The 23879-nt window shown below is 38.6% G+C and overlaps 1 protein-coding gene across 1 annotated transcript; it reads right to left on the bottom strand.

The window, feature by feature from the left end:
- Positions 1–4448: 4448 nt before the first annotated feature.
- LOC149225553 (flavonoid 3',5'-hydroxylase 1-like) lies at positions 4449–6886 on the bottom strand. Its single transcript, XM_089377132.1, has 3 exons — positions 6488–6886; positions 5403–5954; positions 4449–5292 (listed from the first exon to the last, which is right to left on the bottom strand). Exons 1-3 carry the CDS (start codon positions 6842–6844, stop codon positions 4675–4677), a joined length of 1527 nt encoding a protein of 508 aa, XP_089233258.1. The 5' UTR covers positions 6845–6886; the 3' UTR covers positions 4449–4674.
- Between the last annotated feature and the right edge of the window lie 16993 nt (positions 6887–23879).

Here is a 23879-nt window from a genome sequence, read left to right as displayed (position 1 = left end):
AGCCCAAGGGACTAATATTATAAACCCAATATACGTAAACCCAAATATAAATATTACAAACACTAAAATAAACACGTTTTATTTTCATGGTGAGACAATCTTTGTCAAAATGTGACATTCAAACATGAGACTAATATTATAAACCCAACATTGGTAAACCCAAATATAAATACTACAAACACTAAAATAAACATGGTTTATTTTGATGGTGAGACAATTCTTGTCACAATGCGACATTCAACCATGGTTGACCACGTTTGGCTATGATTGACAATGTTTTACAATGGATTAATACAAAAACCCTAGGGGATTATGAACCCAAGGGAATAATATTAAACCCATGGGACTAATATTATAAACCCAGCATTGTTAAACCCAAATATCAACACTACAAACACTAAAACAACCATGGTTTATTTTCATGGTGAGTCAATCTTTGTCAAAAAACAACATTCAACCAAGGGACTAATATAATAAAACCAACGTTGGAAAACCCAAATATAAATACTACAAATACTAAAATAAACATGGTTTATTTTGACGGTGATGCAATTCTTGTCACAATCCGACATTTAACCATGGTTGACGATGTTTGGCTATGATTGACAATGGTTTACCATGATTTATATTATCAACCAAAGGGAATAATAAACCCAACGGAATTTTATATTACAAACCCATTGGATTATAAACCCTAGGATTGATATTATAAACCTTATCAATAATGTTATACCCTAGTAATAATTTTAAACCCAAGGCATAGTATTATAAACCTAAGGGATTGATAAACCCAAAGGATTAATATTAAAAACCCAAGGGATTGATAAACCTTAAAATATTAATATTAAATCGTAGGAACATAAAGTGTAAGATTAATAAACCAAAGAGATTAATACTATAAACCCAAATAATTCTAAAATCAAGGGATTGATATTATTAACTCAATATATTATATAGTGAGGGGGGTAATTTTAAACACAAGGGATTAATATTATAAACCTAACGCATTGATAAACCCAAAGGATTAATATTATAAACCCTAATACTACAAATTATAAATTCAATATTAAACTTTAATATTATAAACCAAATATTAAAAGGCCCTAATATTATAAACCTTGTATTAAATCCAAGTTTTGTAATGTAACAATGCGACATTGAATACGTTACAATGTAATGTAACATTGCGACATGGATTGTTAGACTTATTTTCATATTGAGACAATGTTTGTCACAATGTTATGTTGGATATATTTTTGTATCATTCCAATCCCAAGGGATTATAAACCCAAGCGAATAATATTAAACCCAAGGGATTAATATTATAAATTAAAGGGAGACCCTATGATAAATATTATAAACCCTAAAAAAACATTAAACGTGAAGATTCATGTCATGAACCTTATGATTAATATTATAAACCTAATGGATTAATAAACCCAAGGGCTTAATATTAAAAACCCAAGGGATTATAAACCCAAAAGAATAACATTAAACCCTATGATGAATATTAAACCCTAGGAATATAAACCCTAAAATTAATAAATTGAAGGGATAAATATTGTAAACCCTAGGCTTAATATTAAACCCTAGGAATAAAACCCTATAAGTAATATTATGAACCCAATAATTTTATATTACAAACCCAATGGATTATAAACCCTAGGATTGATATTATAAACTTTATTAAACCCTAGCATTGATAAACCCAATGGATTAAGATTAAAAACCCAAGGGATTAATAGTAAACCCTAAGGTTAATATTATAAACCCTAATACTACAAATTATAAACCCAATATTAAACTTTAATATTATAAACAAAATATTAAAAGGCCCTAATATTATAAACCTTTTATTAAATCCAAGTTTTGTAACGTACCAATGTGGCATTGAATAAGTTACAATGTAATGTAACATTGCGACAATGATTGTTAGACTTAGTTTCATATTGAGACAATGTTTGTCATAATGTTATGTTGGATACATTTTTGTACCATTCCAATCTTATAGTAATCAACCCTTGATATTATAAGCCCAAGGGACTAATAAAACCAACTTATTAATACTAAGAACCTAAGGGATTATAAACTGAAGCAAATAATATTAAACCCAAGGGATTAATATTATAATCTAAATGGATATAGACCTTAAGATAAATATTATAAAACCCTAAAATAAACATTAAACCTGAAGATTCATATCATGAACCTTATGATTAATATTATAAACCTAATGGATTAATAAACATAAGGGCTTAGTACTAAAACCCAAAGGATTATAAACCCAAAGGAATAACATTGAACCTTAGAAATAATATTGAACCCTAGGAATATTAAACCCTATAATTAATATTATAAACCCAAGAATTTTATATTACAATCCCAATGGATTATAAACCCTAGGGTTGATATTATAAACCTTATTAAACCCTAGGATTGATATTATAAACCTTATCAATAATGTTATATCCTAGTAATATGAACCCAAGGGATTAATATTAAAAACCCAAGGGATTATAAACCCAAGAGAATAACATTAGACCCTAGTATTAATATTAAACCGTAGGAATACAAACCCTAAGATTAATTTTATAAACCTCAAAATTAATATTATAAACCCAAGATATTAATACTATAAATCCAAGGAATTAATAAACTCGTGGGATTAATATTATAATGTTAATGTATATTATAGTGAAGGGGGTAATTTTAAACACAAAGGGTTAATATTATAAGCCTAAGGAATTGATAAACCCAAAGGATTAATATAAAAAACCCAAGGGATTAATGGTAAACCCTAAGACTAATATTATAAACCCTAATACTACAAATTATAAACCCAATATTAAACTTCAATATTATAAACCAAATATTAAAAGTCCATAATATTATAAACATTGTATTAAATCTAAGTTTTGTAATGTAACAATGCGACATGGAATAAGTTACAATGTAATGTAAGAATGCGACAACGATTGTTAGAAACTTAAGGGATTAAACCTTTAGATTTATTAATCTCATGGATTTTTAATTTAATCCAATAAAAAAGATTCCTTTCGCTAATATTTAATATTATAAATAATTAAATATTAAATATTTATAATATTAAATATTTTTTTTTTAATTATGAATATTAATAATAATTTGTATTTATAAATCTGATAGATTAATAAATCCAAGGGACTAATAGTAAAAACCCAAAGAAATAACATTAAATACCGGATTTTTCTCTTGAGCTTTTGATTTTCTCGATAGTAAAAGAATGTTATAAACTACTCTTGAGCTTTTGATTTTCTCGATAGTAAAAGAATGTTATAAACTAGTTATTTTCAATAGTCCAATACAGAGCTACCAACCACACCAGTTTTCTAAATGAATTTATGCTTGTTGGCGTTTCTTTTAACAAAGAGCCTTGAACTCAATTAGTGGGACATAACTAAAATGCCCATAAATGAATAATTATAAGGTACAAGTGGTTATAAAGGGTTGATCCGTATTCCGAAGAGGCATACGGATATGGCACCCTTCAAGCTTCTCCAAATTGCGAAGAGGCATGCAGATATGGAACATCTTATAAATCTCAAATTTCTCATTGAATGAAGCCAGCCTTACCGGATCAGCCAGGAAGAAGCTGCCGCAGAGCCGAGTGCTTCATAGAGACACGACTGGTTCTTTTTCTTCGACTCTACTAGTTGCCTTTATCAGAGGCATATAGATATGGTAGACATCAATCTTATGTGTCTCTACAAAACACAAGCTTGTGTTGTTTGCGTTTATGATCATAATTGTGTGTGAAGCCTACCACAAATTGATTCTGGTGAGCTCAGGAGAATGAGCCGAAGGTATTCTAGTGCGCTCAGAAGAATGAGTTGAATGTTTTCTGTTGTGCTAAGGAGAATGAGTTGATCCAAGCAAAAGGTTAAGATCCACAGACGCAGAGAGTTAAGATCCACAGACAAGCAAAGGATTAAGATCCAAGCTTCAATAGGGGCAAAGCCAAGTGCGACGTTTGCTAAAGGATTGTTTTTGTGTAGTTTTTTTTAGCAGTTGTAAGACGTTTGCCATATGGCTAACATGCCAAGGCCATGCCGACAGCGAGTTAAATGACACCCTTTTGGATCACGATACGATAAAAAAATTTAAACTATATTTTAACGGAAAAAGATTCTTTAACATTAAATATTTTGAAATTAATCTTAACTCCATAAAGCAGTAAATTGGATCTAACAAAAATTCAAAACCCTTTTATCTTATGTACGATGAAAAGACATCCAAATGAAAACTTTACATAAAAAATTGTTTATCAAAATATAATTTTTTAAAACATTGGCTAAAGATTAAATACACTAATGAGTTAAAGTAAATTAATACAAGTTCAACGATTATCAATCGCGCTGCCAAAAGCAAAGACTTATAAATGAAAATTACATCATTAAACCACGCAAATATAAATAAACTATTCATCGATTTTGAAACTAAATGCACAATCTGTACTTCGATGTAAATATATATGGAAGGACCGGAATGTATCCATATATTTGTTAAATATATATTTAACAGATACGCACGCTGACACACTCGACGATGTGCATAAACTTTGCCTCTTAGACGACACTTTATTTTTATGACTCACAACTTCTACTCCAATACACTCAAGTACGGCTGCGTGCGTGATTAGTAGAGATGGAGAGGAAGGCGAGGAGTCGCCTTGGCCACCAGAGGCACGGCCTTCTGCAGGGCCAGGCCGAATGCTTCGTCCATGTTCAGACCGTCTTGGTTTGGTGGCACATCCCAATCGAAAGCATGGATTAAGGAACCCAAATTGTACTCCACCATCGTAATCCCCATACGAGTGCCCGCACAGATGCGCCTGCCTGCGCCAAACGGGATGAGCTCGAAGTCGTTGCCCCGAGGATCGATCTTGGAACCCACAAACCTGTCTGGATTGAACTCCTCCGGCTTCTCCCACACCTCCGGATCTCTCCCGATTCCCCAGATGTTCACCATTAGCCGAGTGTTCTTCGGAATGTAGTAACCGTCAACCTCGCACGCTTCGGTGGAGACGCGCGGGAGGCTGAGCGGTGTGGACGGGTGCTTCCGAAATCCCTCTTTGCAGACGGCCACAAAGTAGGGCAGGTTCGCAAGGTCCGACTCCTTCAGTCTCCTCTCACGCCCGATCACCGCGTCCATCTCCTGATGCACCCGCTTCAGTAACCTGGGGTTGTTGATTACTTCCGCCAATGTCCATTCGATCACGCTGCTGGACGTATCGGTTCCTGCTGTGAATAAATTCTGCAAAACAAAGAATGCATATGCAAATCGCACAATGAATGGATGTACGAAGGATCTACTGGATTGGAATGAAACAATTTCAACGATGTTATCAATATTCAAAACATTACCAGTAGTAGAGCTTTGATATGAACATCGGAGAGCCTTCCGCCTTGGCCGTCGCAGTTGTCTCTCTGAGACATCACAATGTCTAGGAAATCGGGCTTAGACGCTCGTTGCTTGGCCGTGGACTGGTGTTCCTCGATCATCCTCTGTATGAGTGCGTCCCATTTCTTGTGGAGCTTCTTCATACCCCGCTGAATGCCCTGCAAGTCCATCCACGCTAGAGATGGAATGAAGTCTCCGATATTGAAGTATCCCGCGCAGGTCATGAGTTCCACCACCATGTCCTTGAACTCGTTGGCCTCGTCCCCTTCTGTCTCGAACACCCGCTTGCTAAGAATGATCTGCCCGATCATGTTGGCGGCGCAGATGTTCAGGAGGTCCGGCACATTCACCGTCTCTCCGCGCTGCGAGTGACTGAGAATATTCCGGAGCATGAAGCCCATCTCTGCGTCCCTCACCGGCTGCCAATCTTCCAACGCCTTCCCTCCCAACATGTGCATGTTGCACACCTTGCGTTCCATCTTCCATCGTCCTCCATATGCTGCCCACACCATGTCCTTTAAGGAAAGAAATGTCATACTTTATAGGGAAGCGAATCTTCCTGGTGTGATGAAAAATATATCGAAAAAAAAAACATGAAACTTATATAAGACAAATAAGAAAGAATTTCTTCAAGCATGTCAGAAGTAGGAATTCCCAGAAGCATGTCACAGGAAGGAATTCCAGGTGTGTTGGTAAACAAACATATACTTTTGAAAAAACATGAAACCTACGTAAGACAAGCAAAAATTACCAGCTGTGACCAAACATATATACAAAATACATACAACCTACAGAATGCAAGTGTGTCCTAAGTAAGAATTTCCCAGAAAAAAAAAAGACCAAAAGAAGAAAATATTCAGAAGGCCAGAGAGAATTTCCATTTGCAAGCAAACATGACATACCAACAAAAAAGCATACTCTCACTTGTGACATAAAAAAGGAACATACGAATAAGTTGCAGAGACGGAAGTATATCACAAGCAATGAATCCACAGGTGTGGCCAAGGACATATAAACAGAAAACATAGAATCAGAGTACAGTGAGCACCTGAGAATCGTAGGCAATGTACGTGGCGCCCGCATTGCCTGGCCGGTTGGAGAAATTTATATCCAAAGTCTTCAGAAACGCCTTAGCCGCAGCGGGCGTCGAGGCCACGACCATGTCGGACGTTCCCAGTTTGAGATAGACAACGGGGCCGTATTTCTTATACATGTTGTAGAGCGTAACGTGAGGCATCGCTCCCAGCAATGGCAGACTCCCCACCAACGGCCATCCGGGTGGCCCGGGTGGGAGCTGCCTCTTCTTCAGCTTCAACCTCGATCTCAAAACATAACGAAATCCGATGTAGAGAGCAAGCCAAGAGAGAAGCCACTTTACAAATTCGTCGAAATTCAAGGACTCCATATCGATTATTGCCTCTGAGCCCACTGTGATGCTTCGTTACAGTTTCCTGTATATATAGAACTTCCATGCTCTTATTAGTTGGGTTGACAACCTTCACGTGCGCGTTAGTTGTGCACCTGATAGTCAGCTACCTCCCAAATTTCCAATCGGTCGCTCTCCGCCAGCCTACAGTTGGCCGCGGGAAACTCCTTTTGTTTTCCAATCGAGTGACCACCATTCTGATAATGTGATCCACAATACACGGATGTTATTTAACTACTTGTCTACTACGGTACTTGTCTATTACGTTTTGTGTACTATCGATACAGTCCCGGCCACTTGTCTATTACGTTTTGTGTACTATCGATACAGTCCCGGCCATGTGATGTGATGGACAAAAAAGTCTCCAAAATTTTGAAATTTAACTATTGTAATTTGGATTTGCAAAAATGTCTGGGAATTCATCAAAATATTACCAGAATTTTTATAAAAAAAAAAATTTCAGAAAGAAAAAACATTATAGTTTATATTAAGAGAATATAAAGTTCAGTTTATATACAAAAACCTGTAGCAAATGGTTCCAATCTGACAAATGTCCAGAAAAAACAAAATCTAAAGAGCTGTTCAGTCCATTTTACCCAATGGCCAGATACTAGAAAAGAGATCCAGTCGAAACATAGTACTTACAATAACAGACTTTAAAAATTGAAGTCACTGAAACTTATATGAAGAAGCACAGAGATACCATCAATAGATAATAGAATGCCATAAAATCAGCAGTGACCCAGGCTCAAAAGAAAGCACATGAATGGAGACCATCAGCCCAAAACATCAAGTCAGTTCGAGAGTTCTGAAACCAGACGCAGAATAGAGTCCAGGGGATCCCTGGATTCTTCTTGAAAGATTCGGGCGTTCCTCCATTTCAGTAAGAACCAAAAGACCATGACAAACAAGGAACACCAGGACCATTTGAACGCTTCCTGTACAGTAGAAAAGCCCTGGTAAGGAAAACATAATTTTTATAAATTTTTATGGCAAGTCTATTACGTTTTGTGTACTATCGATACAGTCCCGCCCATATGATGGACAAAAAAGGTCTCCAAAATTTTGAAATTTAACAATTGTAATTTGGATTTACAAAAATTTCTGGGAATTCATCAAAATATTACCAGAATTTTTATAAATTTTTAAGGCAAAAAAAACATAAACAATAAATTGGCAATAGTCTATATCACAGTTTGGTTGCTTCAATTTTCCTCATAGGCAATGGTTATTTACTGATCTATAGGATATTTAATGTGGTCTGGCTGAATTGTTTGCCAACATTTATTATCCCTGATTCGATTGGGCAACCAATATTTGTGGAGCTATAACTCCTCTATTAATGTATTGGGCAATGTATGTCATCCATTAAATTTTGTATTTATTTAAATCTAATAATGACTGACATATACTACCATTTACATTAATGAAACTATAACTCCAATCCCAAGTGCATTAATGAAGCTATAACTCCACAAATATTGATAGCTATCTGATTATAAATTTAAATTGTTTAGTATATATAATTTAAATATTTAAAAAATTGAGAAATAAATATTAAATTTATTAATAAGTTAATTACTACAATTTTGCTTAAAATTATATTTTCAAAATTTCTTTTAAATTAAAATTTATTAAACTATATTATAAATAAAAAAAATGAGAAACTGAAAGTTGTTTATTATGATCAAATTCTTGAATGTGAAAATCTTCTTGCGAAAATTATATTTGCAAGATTTTTAAAAATCAAATTTTTATAAAATTACCCAAAAAAAAATTAGAAATTAAGAGTTAAGTGATTTTCAAAATGGTAATTTTCTACGTCATCTTTTAAGTTCACATTTTCACCAAAATATTGTATTTAGAAAATATTTAACAAATAATATTTGATGTGCTTCCCAACGTGTTTCATATTGTGATGAGTACTATATAGATAATGGGATTTTAATTACTTTAATATTGTGATGAGTGTTATATAAATAGTGAGATTGTAAGTACTTTAATATTGTGATGAGTGGTATATAGATAGTGAGATTCTAAGTAGAAGTTTTTAAGACCTTCTGAGAGTTTAATTACTATTGTGATTAGTATATAAATAATGAGATTTTAAATATTTTAATATTGTGATGAGTGATATATAGATGATGGAATTCTTATAAAATTTTGAAGAGCTTCCCACAGTTTAATTACTTTTGTGATTAGTATATAAATAATGAGATTTTAAATATTTTAATATTGTGATGAGTGATATATACATAATGGAATTCCGAGTACTTTAAAATATGAAGTTTTGAAGGGCTTCTCAAAGTTTAATATTGTAATGAGTGGTATATAGATAATAGGATTTTAATTATTTTAAAATCCAAAATTTTGTATAGCTCCCCAGCATTTAATATTATTTTTAGTGGTATATAAATGATGGGATTCTAAGTACTTTAATAATGTGATGAGTGATATATATACGTACTTTAAAATCCGAAGAGCCCATATTGAATAGACCCCACATTTTCAATAAGGTGCCGTATTTGCAGAATGACATATGCACAGTGTATTCGGTAAACAATTCAAAATTGCCACATAAATGGAGTTGTATTTAAAGAGATTTTTTGGAAGTTTTTCTGGTCAAAATTTGGCAGCAATTTATTGAAATCGCAAGTTTGATAGTTAATTTCTGCACAATCAAAGCGTCCAAGAGGTTTTTCAGGGTGCTGAATCCAAATATGCAATTAAAAAACCATTTTAAATAATACAAATCAAGATTTAACCTCAATTTTTTCCGCGGATTCCGTCACTGGAATTTCCAAAAAATCACACTAAAAACAATTCCAATATTCCTATTAGAAAAAGGAAGTCACAGATTAGATATTAACAAGCGCAATATGATTTTAATAGTGTAGTATGATCTTAATAGGGAATAAAGTGCAAGCATATATGGTGTGTTTCTCCTCCTCTGCATTCTGTCTTTCGCAGCGATGAATAACCAACTGGTAATAGAAAATAAGGCGATGGCAATGATTCATTCCCTTAATTTAAAATGGCAGGAATTATATCCAAATTAGCACGAACCTCAAAAATACACTTTAGGAAACAACCATTCATACGTAACTAATTTAATTAATCACCATCGTACTATTTCGTTATTGCCTTTCTATTCGATACGATGACTAAGAAATCTTTAGTGAAGTCTACTTTTATTTCCTAACTAATACTTTCATTTTTTCATAGATTTGTTATCCATCGTTTTCATGGGAGACAAGGGACAACTCAATATAGTTCTAGTTTCTTCGCTTTCACCCAACAGTCATCTTCAACAATCGTGGAGTTTTACTTTTACTAGCAATTGCACCTTTTATGTGAATCACCATGGTTAAATTTATTTATTTTTATAAATTCGGTTAAAAAATTTGGTTAAATTTATTAAACTTACTTGAGAATTGTGAGATGAAAGGTTCAATTAATTGTATTTTTGATTGACATTGTCATCGATTTTTCTTTTATGTTTTCACAAAGGGTTTCACTTTATCTTGCTTTTATGTTTTTACAAAGGGTTTCATTTTCTTTTTATTTAATCATAAAATTAAATGATTTAGTTTTATAAATATAGGTTGAAATATCAAATTTTTTTATATAAAAAAATAATGATATTAAAGTGGTTTACTTTTATAAATTTTGTCAAAAATTTTAAAATAGTTTTATTAAGATTTGTAAAACAAAATTTTGGAAAGATACAAATAAATGATAAAGAGGAAAATTTGCATTACAATTATGTCTATACTTACATTACATATTATCTATATAAACTAGTACATCCACATTAAAAATATTAATGTGGTTGATATAGCTGAAGACTTCATAAATATAACAAAAATAAAACTATTGTAATATGGAGAATACCTTACTAAGTGTTATAGACATTTTTTGTGCCTGGCATCACTGAGCATGAAATGTCAATAATCAAGGGATCCAAAGTCCCTAAACATGTTGTTCCTACCCCTAGAGGAACAAGGCCAAGTAACCACAACAATTCACAAAAGTTCTCCACCTGAAAACACTCAAAAACAAAGCAATTTTGGATCATGTCAACTGCTCCACTGAGCATCTGCGCTGAATGTCAACTACTTCACTGTCTACCTGCGTTGAATGTCAACTGCAAAGAAGGCTACCTGCGCTGAGCGAGTTTGGACAAGTGGCAGAGTCATTCCTCAAGGTGTCAATGCCCAGGAAGCTTCCAAAATGACACTTGGATCAGGGAATTCGACTGGTGATGAGTAAGAGGTTCCAAATATCCAAGTGGAAGCAAGAACCTCCAAGTGGACTCAAGAACTGAAGTGGGAGAGGACACTAGTCAGTCTCAGACCAGTCTCAAGCTGACTCATCCTCTCTCCAATACTCCTATATATAGATCTCTCTCCATGAGGTCTAGAGAGGCTGGAATTTGGTATTTGCAAAGAATTGTTGTTGGTTTGTAGCTAGAAACATTGGGTGTGTTATGCTTTGAAAGGAGCTGAAGAAGGAATTCCATTCTGCTGGGAAGGAGATGCTGGGTTGGAGCCCTATGGGTTGTATCTCTTCCTGAATCCTGTTACTTTCAATAAAGCTATCTTGAATCTTTCCTATATGCTGGTGTATTTTGTATGATTGCATTAGTATATTTGATTTACTTCTAATCCTGAATCATTTATGGATATGTATATTTGCCTTTGTATTGTGTTCTTCTCTTGTCACAGGTAGCTGTTCTCTTGTGATCTCGTGGGATTCAAGTAGCTGTTCTCTTGATCAAGCGAGGAGGCAAGTAGCTGTGGATACACAAAGAGAAGAGGATATAGTTCGAGGGACAACCGGAAGACAACGGTAAGTCTGCCGATCTCCTCTCTTTCATATTTCATAAAGGAAGTAATCATAATAGCTGTATTCGTTTGTTGCTAAGGCGCTGTCACACCTTAGGTGGATAGGATCGTCCTAAATAGGCATTTTTCCCCACAACAAATTGGCGACTCCGCTGGGGAAAAATTTGTTTATTCATTTCATTTGTGTTTCCGTCATTTGTTTACTTCATAGACTTGACAGCAATTCTTGAACTGCATCTTTCCCGGATGCAAAGTAAAAGTTGTTGCTTTGATCCAGTATGTTGGACTTGTCTATGATCTAAACTAGATCCACAAATGACTTGATTGATCCTTGTGATAGTCTTTAGTACCCTATCAAAGCATCCCTCTGTTTATACCTTGCTTGTGTTTCTGATTTGGCCTGAAACAGTTGATTTTTGAGCATTTTGTGACCCAGAAACCAAGGGAAACGAGAGTTTCTCTCTTCAGCGCAGGCACTGTGAAGGCAGTCTGCATTTCAACACAGGTCCCGAAGGGGCTACCTGCGCTGAATGTCAAACTGACAGTGTTGGACCTGTGCTGAACCAGTGTGGCCTTGTGCAGCTGGGGTTCTTTGTCCTTTTTTGCCCTGTTTTGATCTCTGTTTTTGCAGCCTTTAACCAGCATAGGTACTAGCCTGATAACCCTTTCTTTGCCTGAATTCCGCCCCATTTTTTGTACAAAAAGATTGTGAATGTTTTTATGTGTTTGTGGCATCATTTACAGTCTTCCTTTGCATAAGTAAAGTAGTCTTTCTGTAGCCTTTGATTCAGATCTGATTGAGAGTGATCTTAGAAGAGAGTTCATTGGTTGTTTGTTCAGATTGATTATAGTTTTACTTTTGCTTATTGGTTTGAATTTGTCTCTTTCAAAGTATCAAAACAAGTCTTTATTTCGAAAATCGCAAAGTGATTGTAATCTCTTCTACCCTTGTTGATTTCGAAGAAAGTGAACTTGTTTATTTTGATCATTGTAAAAGCAAATTCAAATTTGTGCAAAAAGCTTTCTTTGTAGGCATTTATACTAAGAAAGTTGAAAACAAACACTTGCATTGTGCATTTTGCATTTGATAAGTTTGCATGTTGGATTTAGGGAAAGTGCATTAGAGTGTGCTGATTGCTCTTTGAGAAAAGATAGTCGCTCTCTTTTCCCTTAGTAGCTAGGATTTTCAAAGTTGAAAGATTGTAAAGCTTGCTTATCATCTTAGACTGCATTTAGGAATTTGTATCATACATCTCGTGGTGAACCTTGAAAGGCAAACTTTAAAAAGATCAACCTAAAATAAACTGAATGAATCTAACAACGCTTTGTAACATAATGCACAACATAAAGGTCTAGGCTAGAGACGTGTTCCGGCGTCGTTAAACATAGTGACTGTCGATCTCGAAGAAGGTGGGTGATTCCTCCTGAGAGTCGGTGGCACTAATACGGATTGTGCTCCCACGTACCGTCGCGTATATATTGGGAGACCCCTATAGGCATATATATTTTATCCTTAGGAAGCCGTGTCGGCCGCCCTACTGATCGCAATGCAGTGAACACAGCATTCACGAAGATCGACCACCCGTACCGTAAAAAGTATTCTGTGGTTTTGCGAAAAGTTTGGCACACCCTCTGCCTAGATCTCCAGAGCAGTTTCTTTTGGCCTTTTTCAGACTCTATAACAGAAAATGTCCATCCGAGCATTTGTCACTTCGGGCTCGTTAAAACATCGAAGGAGACTAGAGTCATCTTTAGCTTTTTCTCGACTCTTTAAAAGTGAAAAAGCAAGTTGTGTCTAAAGTGTCTAATAAAATTCATTCAGTTCGGAAACACAAATTTCCCCTTTTAATATTTTGGTTGATCGAGTAATCCGCAATCGTGGAAGAAAGTCAATTGAAACCCCGTCGTTCGCGGAGGCTTACGAGTCAACCGTCTTTGTCTCCGGAATAAAAAAACAGTACGGACAAAGCGAACTCGTTTAACCGGTTCAAAATCTCCTATCAAAGTTAGAACAAGTGTTCCAACTACATCTGAGGTTCCGGTTACTCCAAACATTTCTGGAAACCCTGCCTCTATAGAAGAAGTTCAACAACCACAGAAGGACAGTAATACTGATCCTAGTTTGGGGGCAAATACTTGTATAACTGAACCAGTTCCATCTGTAACCGGTGCAGAGAGTTTTGTTCCTCAAACAACTGTAGCTGTCGAAACAACCCCTTCTTCGGCACCAGAAATATTTTACGGACCTGACGGTCTTCCTCTTCCACCGGGTTTGATTGCGATAGAGGAAATTGCAGAAGATCCGCAAGCAAGTACTCCAACTCATTTTGGAGTCGGGGTCACTCTATTTCCTTCATCAGAAGTTAATCCACCACAAGTGGAGGTTCCTGTAGAATCGCTAGGCAATCTATTGGATAGACTTAAAATGTCTGAACAACCGTCATCATCTAGGACTGTGTCAAACGACACAGCGACAGTAGAAGCCCCTGCGGTCACTCCAACAATGTTTGCCGGCATACCATCTGTCCCAACTAGCTCACAACCGCTAGAAGGAGTCCACCAAGTGACTATTTCGACAGTATGGTCTATTCCAGTTTGTTCATCTGGAGTAATATCCGGCAACTCTTATGTTGAGACTCGCCAAATTGATCCATTTGGAGGTCAATTTGGGCAATCCAGTCCCCAAGGACAATCAATCCCCTTGAGTTCCAGATTGCTACCGTATGGGGGGCAGTATGCCCTTTCATTACCCCCTCCGGGAGGGTACCCATACGGGAGTTCACAACAATATTCAGGTTATACTGGAATTACATCAAGTGGTTGGGTACCTATGCTACCTCAACAACCAAGGGTTGTATATTCTATGCAACAGTGTGTACCTATGACGAACATCCCAACCACACCGGCTATTGTAACAGTGTCACAAGTTCAAGCGATGCCTGTTGCAGGTCAACCTCAGATTTCTCAGGTTGTAATGCAACAGCCCCTTGACCATGGGTCACAACCACAATCGCCAACTGGTGGGGCGACACAGGTCCAAACGGGTACAATTACCCCACACCTTGGTCCAACGGTTAGCATAGCACAACATAACATGGCTTCACAACCGTGGCTAGTGCAATACCAACAACCACAATTCCAGCAGGTGTACCAAGGTTCTGAGCAGCAGATCTTTGCGAACAGTGGACAACCGTATATCCAAAACGGTCAAAACCAACCACTTTACAGTGGTCAAGTCCACCAACCGTATCAGTCATACCAACATCAATTACATTATGCTGGTATGCAAAGGCCCACTGCTCAAGCGATTCCATCGTACCCTGGTTATGCTTCGCCTAACCTGAATCAACAGTTACCATTCGTGGCGACTTTAGAGTTACCCGATTTACACCGGTTAACCAACGATCCAATTGCTTATGCCCCTTGGTGGCCAGCGATTCCTCACAAACTTCTATCTGACATTCCTAAATTCAATGGAAATCCAGGTGAAGACCCATCGAATCACGTGATGACTTTTCATCTGTGGTGTTCATCCAACACCCTGAACGACGATTCGATAAGGCTTCGCCTTTTCCAGAGGACATTGACAGGTCCAGCGGCTAAATGGTATATTGAATTACCTAGAGCCTCGTTCGACAATTTTAGCTCCCTAGCCACGACTTTCTTAACCCATTTTCAATTACCAATAAGCTATGAAACGGGAACAGAAATATTAACCAACTTCAAGCAGACAACTACCACTCATATATCTGATCATATACACGAGTGGCGTCGTCGTCGTAGGATGGTGAAAACATACGTTCCCGATCAGCTGTTAGCTGAATGGTTTATAAAATCGTTACTTCCTGCTATAACGGAAGATGTGGCGAAAGGAGGAGTCGTAACAGAGGAGCAAGTTATCGCTCGTGCACAGTATCTAGACTTAGTTTATACTCAGTCTGGCATGCTCTACGACAAAATACCAGACGCTCCTAGACCAGAATTTTCAATTCCTCCTCCTCCAAAATCCAATAGTGACTCTCATGCCGGTGATGGCGTGATTGGCATGGCAAACGCGAAATCAATAAAGGCTTCGTCTAAGAAAGCCCGTAAGAATTCGGATCAAAATGCAAAAGAAGAAATTCTTGCTTCGGAAGTAAATGCCGTATCAGCAGATAAAGGCAAAGAAACCAATCAACCAGGAAGCAAGAAGAAGCAAAACAAAGGGAAGAAGAAGAAACAAGGTGAGTCATCTCCTGGGAAAAATTCTTCAAACCCTCCTGGGAAAGGAAAACCAAATTATCCATGTCAAATATGTGATGAAGAGGATCATTACACAAAGAATTGTCCATTCAAAGCTGAATTAAAGAGGTTCTTTAAAATTTCCCAAACCTCAGCTGTGTTAACTGATCCATTTCCCAACCCAGGTCAAAATCTGGTTGATAGTGGAAATGCTTCCCCGTCTCAAGTGCTTATGTTGTCGGTTTCAAAACAGCAGAATGATGCTTTGATTTCGACAAGGAACAAAGATTACGGGAATCCTCAGCTGTCGAACGACAAAGGAAAAGATCAACCAAGTAGTTCGACAACAACTTCGACAGAAGTTGTACCACCCATCATTCCTGAATTAACAATAAAACCGCCAAAGGGAGTAATACACAAGTCGACATTTAATCCTCGCGCCAGGGCGGCGCAACATTATAACATAGTGGAAGATTTGGCCCAATCGCCATCCGCTATGTCGACTCTTGAAGTATTACAAAATTGCCCATCCCAAAGGCAGGCTTTGTTATCGGCTATTGGTGGGGTGGATCCTAAGGATTCCAATCTTGTATCCTTTGATCACAAAGGATACGATCCTCAGTTACCAGCTCAACTAGCTTTCCTTATTCAAGTGAAAGCCCTCAACAAAACTGTTCACAGAACAATTATTGATGAGGGAGCATCAACATGTATTATGTCGATGAGTTGCTGGAAAACATTAGGATCTCCAACCTTGTCGCGATCTTCGACGACATTAAAAGCTTTCGACAGAAGGACTTATACCCCGTACGGTATCCTTAATAACTTGAAAGTCGAACTGGGAGGAAAAACGGTAGAAATTGATGTTGAGGTCATCAATGGAAATCTTGACTACAACATCCTACTGGGTAGACCGTGGATTTATGCCATGGCAGCTGTTGTGTCGACTTATTTTAGGAAGATTGCATTCCCGTTTGAAGGAGGGATTACGGTCGTCGACCAACAGAACTTCCTCCCTAATAGTTCACAAGTTACAGGAAGCATTCCCATGATCTATGAGAGCAACCATTCGCTTCAAGATATCGAAGTAGGATTATTGAAAGACCCCACATTGATGGGAACTTTCGCGCTACCACCTCCTATTTACATAGGAAATATACTGTTCGTAGCAACCTGCAACATGATATCTTCCACGAAGGTCACAAAAGACAAGGTCGACATGGATCATGAAATTGTTTTGCCTCCAAGCCCTTTAGAAATATTGTAGCAATCAATGTTTCAAGCATGGGAGGCGAACCCAAATCAACGCTCGTCAAGCATTTGGGTAGATAGGTCTAGAGAATATGGTACCCCATTGGATCCTTGGTCGAAAGTACATGGGACCGACGAAGAAATCTTACAATCAATGTTGATTGAGGGGGCGCCATGGAACGATCACCACCATCGTTCCCTTCTTCCGGAATATGAAGAAGATACTCAACGTGACCTTTATCACCCTTCAGTTTTTGAATTCCTAACAAATACTGTAAATACGGTGGATTCCGAGCGAAACTTATCCAATATTGAAGAGACTATAGCCATAAATATCTCGACTAAAACAAATGTTGTAGAGAATATTTATGTTGGCAAAGGTTGTTCCGCTTCAGAACTGGAAATATATAACGCTCTTTTTCGCGAATTTAGAGATGTCTTTGCTTGGTCATATGATGAAATGCCAGGCATTGACTCGAGAATCGTTGAACATGAAATTAAAATGTATCCTGATGTCAAACCAGTAAGACAACGGCTTCGGCAGGTGCACCCCAAGAAAGTCGCTGCCATTAAGGCAGAAGTTGAAAAACTTCTCCATGCTGGATTCATCTACCCGGTTCCTCTAACCGATTGGGTATCGAATATTGTCCCTGTTATGAAGAAACAAGGGACGATTAGAGTGTGTGTCGATTATAGGGATGTAAACCAAGCTTGTCCAAAAGACAACTACCCTACACCCTTCATCGACCAGATAATTGATGAATGCGCCGGATGTGAAATCTTTTCATTTATGGATGGGTTTTCCGGGTATAATCAAATAAATATCCGCCCACAGGACCAGTCGAAGACTGCATTTATTTGTCCGTGGGGCACATTCGCTTATCGAAAATTACCCTTTGGTTTAAAGAACGCAGGGGCGACGTTTCAGAGGGCAATGAATTACGCCTTCCATGACATCAAGAACATTGTTCAACCTTATCTCGACGACCTCCCGGCTCATTCGCGAAAGCGGACTGATCATCCGCAGCATTTAAGAGCGATATTTCTACGTTGCCGACACTACAAGATAAGACTCAATCCACACAAATGTGTGTTTTGCGTCGGTTCTGGTCATTTACTTGGCTTTGTAGTCTCTAAGGATGGGATTCGTCTCGACCCCTGCAAGGTTCAGGCAATCATTAACTTGCCTCCACCTTCAAATTTGCTTCAGATTCAGAAACTCCAAGGGAAAGCAAACTTTCTGAGGAGGTTCATTCCAAATTACGCAGAACTTGCTAAAGGTTATACTCGTCTTTTGAAAAAGGGTGTACCTTTCGTCTGGGACCAGGTGGCGCAAGCTTCCTTTGATGCTCTGAAGGATTGTCTAGTAAAAGCATCATTAATGTACGCCCCGGACTATCAAAGAGATTTTAACCTGTATCTGGCTGCAGCAGATACGACCATTGCGATGTTTTTAGTTCAAGAGGTCGATGGAATTGAACATCCTATCTATTATTTAAGTAAAAACTTAAATGATACAGAAAGTAAATATTCTTATGTTGAAAAACTAGCGCTTGCAGCTGTTCAAGCGATTCAAAGGTTTCGACATTATGTCCTCTTTCGGAAAACTACCATTTTGTCAGATTGCAACCCCATGACTTATATACTGTCACGACAGTTGCTGGGGGACAAATATTCAAAATGGATAGCGATCCTTCAAGAGTTTGATCTGGAATTTGTAAAATCCAAATCAAAGAAAGCTCTAGTTTTCGCAGAATTATTGTGCGATCTCCCATCGTCGTCCAACGATGAAACATCAGAAGAGTCAATCATGGACGAAAGTTTGTTTCTGATATCTACAAGCGATGAGTGGTATGGAGATATCATATTTTATCTCCAAACCCAAAAATTCAGGCCTAACACCTCTCACTCAGAACAAAAACGTATACGATACCAAGCTAAAGACTACATGATCGTCGGTGATACACTTTACCGTCGTGGTATCGATACAGTTCTGAGGAGGTGCCTTACCCATGAGGAGGCCGAAAAAGCCCTGAATGAGTGTCATTCAGGCACGCGTGTGGGGGGCATCAATCTGGATATGCAACAGCACAAAAAAATCTTACGAGCAGGATACTTCTGGCCAACCATGTTCAAAGATTGCATAATCGCAGTCAGAAGTTGCCATGCTTGTCAAATTTTTGATAGCAAAACCAGAAGACCGCCCGCACCTTTACAGCCGATAGTTGCTGTTGGGCCTTTCACCAAATGGGGCATCGATTTCATGCAATGTAACCCCACCTCGACCGGGGGGCATGGGTATATTATAGTCGTTGTTGACTATTTTACCAAATGGGCCGAGGCGATGCCTACATTGGATAACACTGGTGAAACAGCTGCCCTTTTCTTTTTCAATCATGTAGTCGCCAGGTTCGGCGTACCACAGGCTATAGTTACAGATCACGGATCGCATTTTCGCAATCACATGATGGTCGAATTAGCTGCCAAGCTAGGGCTATCTCACGACAGCTCTACCCCGTATTATCCGCAAGCCAACGGACAAGTTGAAGCAATCAACAAGGTCCTGAAGCGTATGTTGCAAAGGATGATCGGGGTTCATAAAAGAAGGTGGCACCTAATCCTGTACTCAGCCTTGTGGGCTTACCGAACGTCGGTAAAGAACGCGACCGGGTTCACACCTTTTCAACTGGTGTATGGCCTGGAAGCAGTCTTGCCAATCCAGTGCGAAATTTCGTCGCTTAAACTCGCAATTGATCTCCTCCCCGGAACTTCAGAAGAAGAGGCTCGTTTCTTGGAATTAATCCAGTTGGATGAAACCCGTCGTGATGCCGCTCTGGCTAACGAAGCCCATAAGAAACAAGTCAAGGCACAGTTCGACAAAAATGTCAAACCCCGTGTCTTCTCAGAAGGTGACTTGGTCTTGCTTTATGACCAAGAATCCGATAAATTGGGAGCATGTAAATTTAATTCCTTATGGATGGGCCCCTATATTGTTAAAAGGGTGTTAGCAAAAGGAGCCTACGAGTTAATGGATTATGACGGAATTCCACTGGCGCAGCCCCACAACGGGTTGTACCTCAAGCGTTACTATGCTTAAATAGTAACCTGCATGCTTTTGTTGTATTTTGTTTTCGCTAAAAGTATTTGTTCTGGTCGAGTGATCCACCTTTTTCATTTGTTGCAGATGTCGAACCTTCTGGAGACATGTGTTGGATATGCCGACGGAGCGAGTCGTAGTTCGCGGAACCTATCCTCCGCAGCCTGGGCCATTTTTGATCCAAGCGGCGAGTTAGTAAGTTTCAGAGGAGTGTGTATTGGGCAATCAACGAATAACATCGCTGAGTATAGCGCGTTGATAGAACTACTCTCTGATGCCATCACACGTGGCATACACCGACTAATTGTCAGGCTAGACTCACAGCTCGTAATACTACAACTCAATGGTATATATTCCGTTCGCAATCCAGCTATTTATCGCATGTTCCTAAGGGTTAAGATTTTGGAAAGACAGTTTGATTCAATTCAATACCAGCATATTTCTAGAAACTTAAACACATTAACCGATTCATTAGCAAATTATGTGTTAGATAGACATTTGCAACATTTATAAAAGAGACACATCATCAATGATTGTACATATGGATCATATAACTCAACCAGAATAAAACTCGAAAATCAAAATATATATAAGCTGTTCATAGTTCATACATAATGTTCTGTAACCAAGACAAAATCGGTCATATGACCCAAAAACTCAAAATGCTAGGGGGCACCCTAGTCTAGTGATGCTCATGATAGCACGTCACGGCCTGTGCAATCATGCGCAAGAGACGAGTCCATCGTCTAGGCACACCAGTAGTATGTCGCTGCAACTGTAAAGGTAACTCGTCAATCCTCACATCGGGAATGCCGAGTGTAAGGCTCTCAACCTGCTCCTGCGCAGCTGTAAGAATCTCTGCCACATCAAGGTCGCGGAGAATAACCCTCCCAGCAGTCTCCCCTGCTGGGGCAGCAACTAGCGCTTTCGGGCGAGCTGCTGGACGAACAGGACCAACATCTGCACGCACACATGAGTTTGATTAAAGTCTTGATAGAATAAAGCACAAGGACATTATAAGTAAGAACAGTGAACAGTGATATGGTCAAAAGTTTTACCAATAGCGCCCCACTGTTCGCCGTCCGGCAGTACCAAGTCCGGATCACCTCGGAAATCCATACCAACATATGGATACTCAGAATAGACCATCTCCTGGCGCTCGAACCACCTGAAGAAGGTATCAGTGAAAGTAACCTGAGATTGACCGGCGTGCCTAGACATGTGGTCAACCCATCTCTGCATGCGTGGCTCGGTAGGAGAAGGCAAGTCGAGTGTGATATACTGAGGCTGCATCAGTGGTATTTTCTCCAAGGCAAAGGCAGTCAGAATAGAACCATACCCAAAGTTCTTCAGCTTCCCGTCCTTTACCTTGGTCAATTGACTTTTCATCTGAGCAAGTACTGCATCACACCAGTTGAATACTTTCGGTTGGAGACATTCCAAGGCGTGCTGCACATAAGATCTGTTGGCAACATGTAGAGATGCGCTACCGGCCATCCTACCAATGGTATAAAGAATGGACCTGAGAGACCTGTCAGTGATCTCACGGATAACAACCTTGCCGTCTCTGCTCGGCTGGGAACCTTCCCTGCAATACTGGCGGACATAATCTCTCACGGAGTCATTCCCTCGGGCCGAACCTGACAAAGAAATGGGGGCACCCCGCCTTGACAGTCCAGTCAAGAAGTAAACGTCCTCTATGGTCAAGGGGATGGATTTTCCCCTAATCTGGAATACTTGGTTAATGGGATCCCAAGCATCAAGCATATACTGTAGTAGAGAGATCTGTGCTCTCATGCTAGAGATACGGAAAAACTTCAGCAGGCCACAGTTCCGCAGCACGTTCACCGTGACAGGGTCATGGAGGGCAATCATGTCCTCCTCTTCATGTTCTCGTTCTCGCCATGTAAGGGACATTTTGTTCAAAGATCCCTGCAAAACAAACAAGAGAAGGAGTAAGTTCCTGAGTTTGATGGGAAACTGGCAAAATTTCATCAAAAAATGTGCATAGAGCTGTTTTTCTGAGATCAGCGCAGTTGGCAAGTGTCCTACCTGCGTTGAAGGTCAAACTGCCTTAAGGCAGCTTGACATTCAGCGCAGGTTTCGAATGGACTGCCTGCGCTGATGCCAGAGCGCCCTAATGAAACCCCAGGGGCTCATGGGGGTAGGAAAACAGGCACAAAATGGGAAAAAGAAACCATGAAAAGAAAGAGCTAGAGTTTAGCTCCTACCTGGTCCAGACGGCGCTGAAAATCGTCCACAGAATCTCCCGGAATCAGCTGGTGAAAATCAAGGGGGAAGAGGCACCTCCAGAGCTCCAACAAACCAAATTCAAATGAAATGGTAAAATGAGAGGTAAAAACACCTTTTAATGGCTTTTTACGTAGTTCAAAGCGAAATATTAGGGTTATAATCTCATTTTCATACAAATATTATTCATTTCTAACAAAGTTTGTTGCAGCAATTGAGAATGCAGTACTATCCTTGAAAAGAAAAAGCCATTTATGGTAAAAATCAAAATTTGACTATATAATCGAGCAGTTTTAGCATAAAGTTCATGCTCGTTAAAAAATAAACGCAAGATCCGAGCAGTTTTAATGCGGTCTTCATGCTCGTTAAAAAATAAATATAAACAGTGAGCAATGTTTCCTCCAGAGTTTAAGCTCATTTTTAACTAAAAAATGAACCTATCCCGGTAAATAACCACTATGATCGTAAATTTATCAGCCATAAAAACCTTGGTCGTGTTTGCACCTGCCACCTCCATCTTTCATTTGGCCGATCGTTCACCCCCATATGATTGTTTACCCATTTTGAGGAACAGCTGCGAAGAGTGATTTCACCTAGCCATCCTTGAGACACTGCCGTGATTGGAAAATTCCAACCTGTACCTGGAATCAGTTGCTATCCCTGTTTATCACTCGTTCCTCAAAAGACGAGTCTTCTTTAAGCTCTTTTCAACTGACTCGTAAAATATGAAAAGATTGCCGAGTTTTGGCCTTCCAGCTCGTTAAAAGGACAGGAAGAGCTATCCCTCCTCTAGATTTTAATCTTTTTGGACCTGAGGGATTATTGCACAAAAAGGTCGAGCGCTTGTTTTATTCGGCTCGTTAAAGTTATCGAAAACTCATCCCTGTATTGTTTTATACTTTTTCGGACTTAAGGGATTAGATGACGAAAAAGGAATTTTGGAGTTAACTTTATGTACCTTTTCAGACTCTCTAAAAATGAAAAGGACCGAGTTATCCTTGTCGTTAGACTCGTTAAAATTATTAAATAGCGACAAACTTGTCTTTAGACGAGAACGAGTTTCCCTATCGCTAGGCTCGTTAAAACATAGCGATGGGCTTGCCCGAAGGGCAGGTTATAGAACAAGCATATGTTATCCTCCTCAAGCTTGACAAAAATAAAGAGGTACTGGTCAGCAATGACTGGGAAAAAATTGGGAAAGATCAAGAAAACTTTGATGGTAGCAGGTCGCTCTTGAACATGACACTTTTCCTCCGTACCACAATCGGGTTGGGTTGTTTCATTCACCGATCACATCACCATGGTCTTGCCATACCATCCATATTTGGGGTAATGCTACCAATCCATC

The sequence above is a fragment of the Pinus tabuliformis genome, chromosome J (genome assembly GCF_031772625.1).
Source record: "Pinus tabuliformis cultivar Carrire ecotype Pingquan chromosome J, CPIR1, whole genome shotgun sequence".
Classification (NCBI taxonomy): Eukaryota; Viridiplantae; Streptophyta; class Pinopsida; order Pinales; family Pinaceae; genus Pinus; species Pinus tabuliformis.
Note: the sequence above shows the minus strand (reverse complement) of the source record. Positions and strands in the feature narration are given on the sequence as shown.

Coding starts and splice junctions, on each gene's coding strand:
- LOC149225553 (XM_089377132.1), bottom strand. CDS start 6,844: ATGGAGTCCTTGAATTTCGACGAATTTGTAAAGTGGCTTCTCTCTTGG. Junction 5,955..6,487: donor ACATTGCCTACGATTCTCAG/GTGCTCACTGTA, acceptor CTTTCCTTAAAG/GACATGGTGTGGGCAGCATA. Junction 5,293..5,402: donor ATATCAAAGCTCTACTACTG/GTAATGTTTTGA, acceptor TTTGTTTTGCAG/AATTTATTCACAGCAGGAAC.